General features: G+C 45.9%; 1 protein-coding gene across 3 annotated transcripts in view; it reads left to right on the forward strand.

Moving 5' to 3' along the window:
• NOX1 (NADPH oxidase 1) overlaps positions 1–11,235 on the forward strand; it is a 30,359-nt gene extending 19,124 nt beyond the window's left edge. For 2 of the 3 annotated variants that reach the window (XM_015428026.1, XM_015428027.1), the window contains 5 exons: positions 3,319–3,554; positions 5,813–5,975; positions 8,526–8,672; positions 10,084–10,208; positions 11,109–11,235. In XM_015428026.1, coding sequence (XP_015283512.1) covers positions 3,319–3,554; positions 5,813–5,975; positions 8,526–8,672; positions 10,084–10,208; positions 11,109–11,235 — 798 coding nt within the window. The remainder of the gene's footprint in view (positions 1–3,318; positions 3,555–5,812; positions 5,976–8,525; positions 8,673–10,083; positions 10,209–11,108) is intronic. The other variant, XM_015428028.1, reaches the window with a different exon arrangement.
• The last annotated feature ends 683 nt before the right edge of the window (positions 11,236–11,918 follow it).

Below are 11,918 nucleotides of genomic sequence, written 5' to 3' on the forward strand. Positions count from 1 at the left end.
CCCTCACAACTGCAAAGAGCCCGAGTTTGGGAGTATCCCTGCTGAAGTAAGAATATGAACCCACCGTTCTCCTGACTAAGTTAAAAACCACCAGTGCTTCCTTTTGTCTAGTACATCCTGGAGACATCTAGATTCAGTTCTTTTAGCAAATGAGCTTGAGTTATGTGGTTGGAGTCTATCAGAACCTTTTGTTTTCATTTTTTTAAAAAGAGTACATAGAATGTTTTTGAGTGTTACATTTAACATTACCGGGAAAAACTGAATTTGCTTCAGATTCTGGAATCTGAGGGTTTAAGGGATAGCCTTGTTTACTCTAGAAATTAATGGGGGTTGTGGTCTATGCAGCTTTTCTTCTGAGACCTTTCCAGCTTTGCACGATTCCACCTCTACATCACTTTTCAGTCTGTACATTTATGTATCAGCAGATTTTCACAGGGGTACTTGCAGAATTGCAGTCATTCCTCCCACAGAAAAATGTAGCTACTTCAGATATTTAACTTAGAAATTAAATATCAAGTCTTCTTGAATAGTTTTTAGAATAATCACATTAGTCAAATTTAATAATCGTGTTCCTTGTTTATTCTAACAATCCTAATTCCAATTTCATCCATAACTGGAAGCGCTTGTTGAGGATTGGGTGGGACCTGGTCAGTGGAGCCCATTATGAGGGAAGTACTGGGATTATGGAGAGAGGCGGGTTGTACAAACAGTGAGAAAAGTCTTAATTGTGACTGTCCTTTTAGCATAGATATGACTCTATTCTTTCTTTGAAGTCCTGGAAATGGGTTTTGGCCCCTCTGATTCTCTATGCCTTCGAACGAGTCTTGCGGTTTTGGCGTTCCTGTCAGGAAGTGGCCGTCACCAAGGTAAGTGTTGATGCTGCCTCCCAAGCTCAGTGTTTTTGAGTGGGATACATTCCTGAAGGCTGCCTTGGGGATTCTGTTCTGGTGCTTCGGCTGTACCCCCTGGAAATCTGGAAAAGTGTCTCCTTTTGTTTCACCCCAAAGCAAGAGAAGGGACTCAGTGACTTCTTTTGTCCAGTTCAAGTAGGACCTTGGTCTATGTGTACTAGGGTGGATCTTGATAGGGGTATCCAACAATACAATTATGAAGAACGAGACCGAGAGAGAATGATTTTAGACACAAACAAATAGCTTTGTTGCATGCAAAATAAAATAAAATAAAAGTAAAAATATGAAGTATCTACACTAGGCACCTGAGAACGTATTCCCTAAGACACCACACATGCACCCACACACACACACCCCAGGAAGGCACACTTATAAATGGTATGAGGGAGGAAACTGGGACGTTTTAGGGAAGGGACATATGACCTGAAATCCTGGGCTTGAGGTCTGGAGAGGTCCGGGGGCAAGCACAGCTGAGGTCCAAAGAGCAGAGCAACGGGGTGGGGGGAAGGAGCCTACAACACAGTCGCGGGGGTGTTCAGGTAGTGGGAAGACCTGGCACTAGAGATGTAAAATTTCCGGAAATTTTGAAGCTCAGAAAAAAACCCGGGTTTTTTCCGTTTCCCCCCGAAAAAAACCCGGAAATTTTCGGGAAAATTGCATTTCTTTTGTTTTTTCTAGATTGAAAGTCATTCTGTTACTTTAGGAACATAAAATATGACTATGGACATTTTTACTTGGCATGAAATATAGTGTATCCAAACAATTATTACAAATGTTTTGCCCACATGCAAAAACAAAACTGAAACTTTTTTATTTTCTTCTGACAATCACACCTCCTAAAGGAAGAAATGTGTTTTGTTCCTGCATTGGAGAGTTCAGTTTGTAACCTAGGACTTACTTGTCCTATGTGCACAGAAATTAGATCAATCTGATACCATGTATATATATTTTAGAAATTATTTGGAAAATATTTGAACACCTTGTCTTAAAATATATTAATCATGTTAAAATAAAACGTTCCACAATCAATTTTTTCCCTTTTCTTTTCTTTTTTCAATTTTTCCAATTTTTCGGAAAAAAACAAAAAGGCTTCAGGAAAAAAATGGGGAAAAAATGTTTTCCCCCCCCGAATTTTTCTGGTTTTTCCCCGGGCCTTCACATCTCTACCTGGCACACTTTCCACTGTTTTGGGATGGTCTTTTTATGGGGAAGGGTCCCATAGACAGACATGGGAACCCACTTTCCCAGGAGCATGATTGGTCCAAGATGTGACGTTTGAATTTGACTGGGCAGTTTGAAGGTAACGGGTGACAAAATCTGGTGGGAAGATTAGTAGGGAGATACCTGACATTCCAAGATGGAGTGATGCTTGGACCGTTTTAGCATGAATGATGTCCTCCTGATGGCCCATCCAGGGTGATTCAGATGTTAGGCTGCCTTTATCAATGGCTGGATTGGATTAATGATACTTAAGGGTTGCCCAACTGTCTATGGCCGGAAATGGTTCATATTGCCTTGATGAAGTAGCCCTTGGAGCAAGGGATACGATTGTATTAGGCATATCCTGGAGCTCGATACTGAAAGTTTTTTTTGTTCTTGAGAATAAATATGCCACATGAGCTGGGAGAGATTGCACAATTCCAGCACGCCCTTTCTCTCCTGGGCTTTCCTGGACTTTCCCAATGTCATAGCTGAACCCAGGTGCCTTTATGGGAGCCCTAAGTCTCAGCTTCTCTGGCACTGAGGCTCTAAAAGGGAGTGCCTATTAAAACAACCAAGTCCAAAATAAGAGGGGGACCCCAATAACCAAGGGGGTCTCAGCTCGAGGAGGGGGCGGGGTCCTTACCGTTTGCCCCTTGTCCCAGAGATCCATTATGTTCTCCTGGGATTATGTGTTTGTTGAGGGTAATCTATGCATGCTGAGAGAACTCCTGCCTAGCAGCTGCTGAGGAATCCCAGTTAAGGGAAAGCTGGGGATTCTGTGTCAGACAATGGCTTTCAAAACTAGCTTTTGACAGTTCCTCAAAAGCTGATTTGTCCATAGCAACTCTGTTCTTACACACAGCAGAGAAACAGAGGCACTGGAAACGAAGTTTTTGTGCAGTTTGGTATGGGGAGTTTGGTAAAGAGCTACGTTGTGGGGTTTTTTTCTTTAAAAAAGGACAAGAAAAAAGAAATAGAAAAGGAAGAGGAATATTGTCTTACTCTATTTTCCCTTCCATCTTGTTAGAACCCCCCCCCCCAGCATGTGCCCTTATGGTAAAGGTGAGGGGAACCATGCGGCTGGCTTGTGCGATGGGAGCAGACGTTAGGACAAACCCCATCATTCTAACTGGGAGGTTGTCACGGCCTCCCAGACGAGGAAGCCTGAGGTAATTTTGCTTCACGGTCAGGCTTTTGTCTTTAGGTTGTCAAGCACCCCTCGAAAGTGCTTGAGCTGCAGATGCGCATGAAGGGTTTCAGCATGGAAGTGGGGCAGTATGTTTTCCTGAACTGCCCCTCCATCTCCCACTGGGAATGGCATCCGTTCACCCTCACATCCGCACCAGAGGAGGAGGACTTCTCTGTTCACATCCGAGCAGCAGGCGACTGGACAGAGTCTCTAATCGACGCCTTTGAGCAGCAGACTCCAAAGATACCCAGGTGAGCAGAAGCAGAAGTATTACAACAGGCACTGAATATGTGTTGATAGGGCACGGGAAGATCTCAGAACCAGAAATGTAATTGAACAGCACCAGCAGTAGTAAAATATGGGGGCTTTAATATTCTGCATAGCTCCTTGTGCTTTCCGAGGGCCGGACGATAAAGCACACATCCAAGATGATTTAATAGGAAAAAAATTGTAAAAACAGCAAGTATGCAGTGTTTTACGAATTATTCAGTTAGATTCATCAGTTAAAAACCTACAAAGGGGCTCCAAACTGGGCAGCTAATTGTTCAAAATTATCTTGTTACAAAAACCTTATAAAAACTGAGTGGCATTCCGCCTCTCACATAGGGCTGTATCCAGACTCTGTTTTCCACTAACAGAAGGCACAGAAGCGGAACAGAATTTTCCTACCTCTCTCCCGCCTGTTCCAGCTCATCAGTCTCCCTGAAATGCTGTTTCCTGGGAAACAGGAGACTTTCGGAATTGGCAGAAATTATACCTCTCCTTCCATGTGGCAAGTTTAGTCTGGATCCAGCTCTTGAGGGAATGCTAGGATGTCTTACATGATACTCCAAACCCAAATTGCTTTCTTCTTTAGATGTATTGTTTCCAGGGGTCGTTTCGTAGAAAAAGAGCTAGGGGAACTCATTAGCATAACTCATTAGCATATGCCATACCCCCTGACATCACCGGAAGTGTGTCATAAGGCCACACCCCCTGACATCACCGGAAGTGTGTCATAAGGCCACACACCCCGTCCCCAACGGTCCCGGCCGCCACCGCCGGCCTTGCAGCTCCACTGCCGAGCCCCATGAGGGGCCCGGCGGTGGACCTGCAAGGCCGGTGGGAGTGCAAGGAAGCCCCGCGAAGGCCCTCCCTGGCCCCAGGCAGGCAGGGGTGGGGAGAGGCAGGGAGGAAGCAACTTACCCTCCCTCTTCTCCTGCCTCCTCCTGGTTGAATGAGGGCTGGAAGCGGGGCGGCCGGAAGCAGGGGGCGGGGCTTCGTCATGTGCCCCGCCCCTCGTACCTCACCCAGGGGGACTGCGATCCCCCCCGAAATGACCTCTGATTGTTTCAATTGAATGCATAGCTATGCATTCAATTAATTCAGTGAAGAATTCCCACTGTTGCAACAATGGTACGTTAAGTTGTGGGATTATTTTATTTTAGACAAGATATCGGACAATATAGCTAAAACATGTTTCTGTAAATCAACCAAATTTATTAGATAAATGGCTTTCCTTTTTGGAAAAATACCCCAATACGCAATCATTTAACAATATTATGTTACCAGACTGTTCCTATACTTTATTAATGTTACATTGATCAATACTCCAATTTTATAACAGAATACTTTGTGTAAACGAGTCAACCAATCCATATAGAGCAGAAAAGCGATGATAAGAATAATCGATGATAGTTGTAACATAATGCAAGACTGTATATGGATAATATTTTAATGAAAAGCTGTTACTGAAGTTTAACAATTTAAAATGTTTTTAAAAATTCACTGAAGAATTAGTTCAGTCAGGATCACATGATTAGCGTCTCTTTAACCACTTTAATATGGAAATTCCCTCAAATATTCCAATTGTGGCATTAAGATTTTTTTTAATAGTCAAGTGTTTTATGGTGGTCTGGCTTGGTATGTCATGCGACCGTCAATGGAGCAGAGAAGGCAACTGGCTCACAGCTCTTCCCATCTTTTCAGGATTTTTTTTTTTAACCATAATATTTTATTAGATTTTAATTCAGAACATAACAAATAAATACAGGTTCTCAAACAACATTTTAACAATTTTTCATATATATGTCAGTGTGTATACAGACTTCCAATTTGACTTACTCAAATACTAATAGAAGTTTGCTAGCTTATCAATAACAATGAGTATTGTGCTGCACTAATCGCTTTCCAATCAAAAGACTCAAAGGTTAACTTATCCACAATTGGATACCATTTACCAGTTGGGTTCATTAGTTCACATTCATTTTGGTCATTCGTGTTAAAAATGGAAACGGTTTCTAATAAAAAATATTCCCATACTTTAGATAGCCATAAATTAATTGTCGGAGGATGTTCGTCTTTCCATTTCTTAGCTATAACATTTTTTGCGGCTGTAAAGAGTAGATTTATCAGTTTTCTCTGTTTGTTGGGAATGTCACTCTCAGGCCACAAATTTAGCAACATTAGTCGAGGGTCTAGGGGAACATCGCAACCTACAAGAGTTAGTATTTGAGATCTATCTTTTCAGGATCAAGGTGGACGGCCCCTTTGGCACAGCCAGTGAGGATGTGTTCCGGTATGAGGTGGCCATGTTGGTGGGAGCAGGGATTGGAGTGACCCCCTTTGCCTCGGTGCTGAAATCCATTTGGTACAAGCTCCAGCATGCTGATCAGAAACTCAAAACTAAAAAGGTAACTTAGGGTGAAGGCGAGGCTGCTAGATTACCCTGAGACCTGTCTCTTCTTATCCTGATTTATTTATTTATTTATTTATTTATTTATTATTTTCAATTTATATCCCACCTTGCTGGGAACTGGCTCAAGGCGGCGAACAACATTAAAAGCAATAAAGCAGTCAATACACTAAAATACAATAAAATATACATAAACAGCTACCTAACATCATAAAATCTAACAGGAACAGTGCAGATGATGGCGGCATCAATATACAATCCCCTCAAGGGAGGCAGTATCCACCGATGTTTTATATGGGCCATAGCGTGTTCCGGTCGCACATTCATCAGTGGCAGCTCCTAATTGAAGGCCTGGTGGAAGAGTTCCGTTTTACAGGCCCTGCGGAACTGTAAAAGGTCCAAAAGCTTGTTCCACCAGTGTAGAGCCACCACTGAAAAGGCCCTGGGTCTAGTAGTGGCCAACCTGGCATCTCTTGGGCCAGGGAGAGCCAGGTGACTCTGTGTCCTTGACCTCAGTGCTCTCTGGGGCACATGTGGGGAAAGGCAGTCCCTCAAGTAGGCAGGCCCGTGACCATATAGGGCTTTAAAGGTCAAAACCAGCACCTTGAAATGAATCCGGTAAGCTATTGGCAGCCAGTGCAGTGCCTTCAGCACAGGCTGGATGTGGTCTCATATAGAGAGACCCATCAACAGCCTGGCTGCCACATTTGGCACTAGCTGCAGCTTCCGGATCTGAGACAAGAGCAGCCCCATGTAGAGAGCGTTACAGTAGTCTAATCTCGAGATGACCATAGCATGAATCACTGTTGCCAAGTCATTGCGTTCAAGGAAGGGAACCAACTGCCTAATCAGCCACAGATGGTAAAAGGCTGCCTTGGCAGTGGCTGCTACCTGGGCCTCCATTGTTAAAGCGGCATCTAGGAGCACTCCCAAGCTCCTAACCCTCAGCGCTGGCACCAATGGTGCCCCATCGAAGGTCGGGAGTGGGATCCCTACCCCCGATCCACTCCAACTCAGGCACAGGACCTCCGTCTTTGTTGGATTCAGTTTCAATCGGCTCAATCTAAGCCAGCCTGCCACATCACAAAGCGCCCGCTCCAGGTCATCTGGGGTAGAGTCAGACTGACCGCCCAACAACAGATATAGCTGGTGTCATCTGCATATTGATGGCACCCTAGCCTATGCCTCTGGGCAATCTGGGCGAGGGGGCGCATGTAGATGTTAAATAACATCGGGGACAGTACCGCCCCTTGAGGAACCCCGCAGACCAGCGGGTACCTCTGGGACGTCTGCTCCCCTAGTGCCACCCTCTGTCCCTGACCTTGGAGAAAGGAGACAAGCCACTGCAAGGTGAGCCCCTGGATCCCAGTGTTGGTGAGGTGGTGGATCAGTAATTGATGGTCAACGGTGTCGAATGCCGCTGACAGGTCTAACAGCAACAGTACCGCCATACCGCCTCAATCCAGGTGCCTCCGGAGGTCGTCTGTGAGGGCGACCAGTGCCGTCCCTGTCCCATGACCTGGTCGGAAGCCAGACTGGAACGGGTCTAGCATGGAAGTGTCATCCATAAAGCTCTGCAACTGAATCGCCGCCACTCTGTCAAGTAATTTGCCCATAGGGCAAATTGGAGACCGGCCGATAGTTGGCCAATTCGTCCGGGTCCAAGGATGGTTTTTTCTAGAGAGGGCGGACCATCGGTTCCTTGAGTGCCCCCGGACACAGTCCCTCAACTAAGGACTTGTTGATAATATCCCTGAGGGCACCTCGTAGTTCCTCACGGCCAGCTTTTATAAGCCATGAAGGGCACGGATCAAGGCTTCACATGGTTGGGCGTACCGTCGAAAGCAATTTGTTGACTTCCTCAAGGCTGAGTGGACTGAAAGAATCCAGTATAGAACCAGAAGACGTGCATGGAGCCTCGAGTTCACTCACTGTCTCAACTGTGGCAGAGAGATCGCGGCGGAGCAGCAGGGCTTTATCTGCAAAATAGCTTGCAAAAGCCTCACAGCCAATGTCCAGTTCCCTAGCATTTGGTCTGCCCTGAGGCAGCTCTGTTAACGACCAAATAGTTCTAAACAATTGTGCTGGGCATGAGCCAGCAGACGCAACCGTGGCCGCGTAGAATTGTCTCTTTGCGGCTTGCCATCTCATAGGATCTCATAAACGTCTTGTAAGATGCTCTTGTTGCTTCATCACGGGCGCGTTGTGACAAGAGAATGCTAGTTTTTGAGCTGCACTGAACAAAGACCGTAGAGCACTCTGCAGTCTCACACTAGAGACTGATGACTGCTTTTCAGAGAGCTGATAATGCTATAAGAGGAGCCTCATTGCCGTGCCCATCCTGGTTAGCATCTTTGGTGAAACAGGATTTGCAGGTTTCTGTAGTGCTTCCAAAACCTGCAATGCCTGTTTGACCAAAACTGAACGGTGAGGCAAAAGATATCAGGACGTACCAAGTAAAGCAACCATTACCCTGTCATGTTTTCATGTCTCTTCATACTTATCCTCTTCAAATTCAGCGTCTCTCTTTGTGTTTATGGGTCCCCAGATTTACTTCTACTGGATCTGCCGTGAAACTGGGTCCTTTGGCTGGTTCAAGAACCTGCTGGCTTCCCTGGAACAAGAGATGGAGAGCTCTGGCAGAGCAGGTTTCTTGAGCTACCACCTTTTTCTCACTGGCTGGAGCAGCAGTATGGTGAGTCGCAGAGCCAGCCCATTTGAAGCTCCCTCTTATTAACCGGCAGGAGTGATGAGACCTGTTTGCCACTCCACCAAACTTTTGAAATTGGATGGGTGCACCAAAGAAAGGAAACTCATCCTTTGGTAGCTTTCATATTTCATGCTGTCCTTGGCCTGAGAGGTGCCTGGGGCACCCTTTGGTTTCCTTGAGAGCACCAGGGCAGTGCCTGAACCCTCACCCAACACCATTTCCACACCATGAATGATTAAAATAGTTCCTAAAGCACAAATGAAAGCTGAAGGTGTAATGGCGTATTATTACAGACCCTTGTAAATCCAACAATTGCTTTGCGTATGAAAAGACCTGACTCAGTCAAGGAAGCCAGGGGCCATAGTTTGCCCGACCTGAGCAAGCCTGTTGATGGGACATTTTGGAGGACATTAATTCATAGGGTTGGAAGTGACTTGATGCCACTTAACACACATTAAATATCCACTTCAGGAGGGGTGATTCTGAGTGGAGAAGTGGCGGAAGGAAAGAGGGACTTGCCCAGCCCTTTCCCTGCTTACCTTTTCTCCTCTCCAGATCACTTTTCCCTCCGCCCAGATGTGTATTTCAAGGTTAAACAAGCCTCTAGAAGGGGGCAGGGAGCAGGGGGCATTTGGAGTGGAGAGTTGGTGGGCTGGAAAAGGGTCTTGCACCCCTCTTCTCTCACCAGTCATTTGCCTCTCAAAATCACCTCCCCGTGGAAAAATTGACATTGGTCTCTTGTAGGCGTGTATATGTTATTTCCACCGAGATTTCTAGGATGCTGAATTTTGCAGTCTGTACCAGTTTCTGCATGGAGCTGCGGTGGCTCAAGTGGTTAAGACGCTGAACTGCAGGCTGTGGAAGGTCGGTAGTTTAGCAGTTCGAGACCCGAGTGTGCCGCATGACGGAGTGAGCTCCCGTCTCTAGTTCCAGCTCCTGTCAGCCTAGCAGTTCGAAAGCAAGAAATTGCAAGTAGATAAATAGGTACCACTTCAGTGGGAAGGTAACAGCGTTCCGTGCGCCTTGGGGTTTAGTCATGCCGGCCACATGACCACGGAAATGTCTTTGGACAGCGCTGGCTTTTCGGCTTTGAAACGGAGATGAGCACCACAACCCTAGAGTCGGATGCGATTGACTTTCGAGCAAGGGAACCTTTACCTTACCCGTTTCTGCACTTTAACAGCAAAATTACAGAATGCACACAGCTAATGCACACATTTTCCCCAAACTTGTTATGTCCTAAGTCACAAACTAGCTTATTACTACAGGCATCGGCTATGGAGCTCAGCAGGCTCTTAGCATCTGAAAAGCCAGTCTTAGCAAGTTGCTTGGAATGCGTGAAGTGCTGTTGTGACATCTGACTCATTTCAGCTTTCTCTCTTTGCTGAGAATCCAGGTTGGTCATGCAGCGCTCAACGTTGACAAAGCCACGGATGTGGTGACAGGCCTGAGGCAGAAGACATCCTTTGGGAGGCCCATGTGGAGCAATGAATTTTCAGCGGTGGCAGCTGCACATCCCAAGTGAGTGCTTGCTGTCCTGTGCACCAGGGTGGTGGAGCTGAGACTAAGGGTGGATTGTCCATTTCTGGGCTCCGCTGAGCCTTGGGCTCTGTGCTAACAGTAACGGTCCCAGAGGAGAGAACAATATCAGCCACTTAGTGTCCCCCATTAGGGAGAAAGATGGGGGTATAAATGGTGTAAATAAATAAGAAAATCAAGGCAACCCCCGGTCCTGTGCTCTTCATAAATGATGCAAAATACACACATTTGCATAACATTCTGCTTTGCCTGGCATGGAGGAGCTGTGCGGATGCATAATGAAGCAGCTGGATTGTCTGCTGACTAGCCGTGATTCTCTGTGGCCTACGGAGGATTTCCCCCGTCGTCCTGCCAGAGACATTTAAAAGCACAGACTTTCCATGTGCAAAGCAGGAACTCTTCTATTGAATGATAGACTCTTCTGAAGCCCTTGCCGTGATCACTGATTTGGTGAAGGGGCTGTGAATTCTTTGGGAACCCTAGCTCCACTTTCAAAGCGACCGTTCCCTGGGAAGAGAGAATCAAGTCTTACATTTGTGGTGTAGCTATAACGTGATATTTGCCTAGCATGGACATCTTTAGGGGCTGGGGTGGTGAGGTGGTGGTAGGAGGGGCAGCTTTCCAGGGGCAGGGCTACAGCATCTTATATAGTTTTTGTTCCTTCCCATTAATAACAATTATGCAAATTAACCAATGTGTGCTTTCTCACTTTGCATAACGTGTTCTAATTACAGCAGATTGTCCTTTCGGATACAGAACTGCTTGCTTGCTTCTAAAGCAGTGTATGCAAAGCCTGTTCGTATATTAATTTCTTCACTCGCCTCTCCTTTTTAAGTCACAGGGCTTGTTTTTTCGCTGAAGCTCCTCCCTTGGTTTTTGCAGGTCTGTGGTGGGTGTTTTCCTGTGTGGACCAGGCCCACTGGCTAAATCTCTGCAAAGGTGCTGCCATCAACACTCCAGCCTGGATCCGAGGAAGGTCCAGTTCTACTTCAATAAAGAGAACTTCTAGTGCACTGGGGTGGTGGTTTCCAGCTAGAGTGCTTTGCAATAAGCCATAGACTGAACTGCTGCAACACCTTCTCAAACTGAATTAGGACTACTGCAGAGGCTGCAAGAACTGGAAATTAAAACCACATTCTCCTCCTTGGCTTGTGCTTTTCAGTGTCAAAATTCAAAATGTGTGTGGGGTCCATAGTCCTGCTAGATTTCGATTCCCCTGTTGGGAAAAAGGTCTTGATCGAAGGCAAGTCTGTTTTATTTGCTTTGGTTTTGGAACCCCTGGCTGTTCTCATAATTTACTTTTGTGTTGGCTGTGAAGGCTTTGAAAAAGTGGTTGATGGGGAGGGACGAGGGCGGGAGCCTCAAGCCCAGGCACCTGCCATCTTCAGCACACAGGGCCCTGCCCCATTGCTGCTAGAGAGCTGGCATCTCTCACGTACCATCCTTCACTTTTTTAAAAAGTGCACATCAGTTGTAAATCGCTTTGTGAGCAGCCTTGTGTTAAAAAGGTGTCTTGTGTTTAGTTACTGTTGATTCTTAAATGCTTTGTTAAAATGAAAGCTGAGATTCTGAGGAAGCCCATGCATGGAAAACAAAATTCTGGGGCCAGTTTCAAGTTCGACATTTTAAAAGAAATGTGCTTTGAAACAGAATGGGTCAAATGGATGATGCCCCAACCATCAATCATGAAAG

This window comes from Gekko japonicus, unplaced genomic scaffold, assembly GCF_001447785.1.
Source record: "Gekko japonicus isolate JY-2015 unplaced genomic scaffold, Gekko_japonicus_V1.1 scaffold1022, whole genome shotgun sequence".
NCBI lineage: Eukaryota > Metazoa > Chordata > Lepidosauria > Squamata > Gekkonidae > Gekko > Gekko japonicus.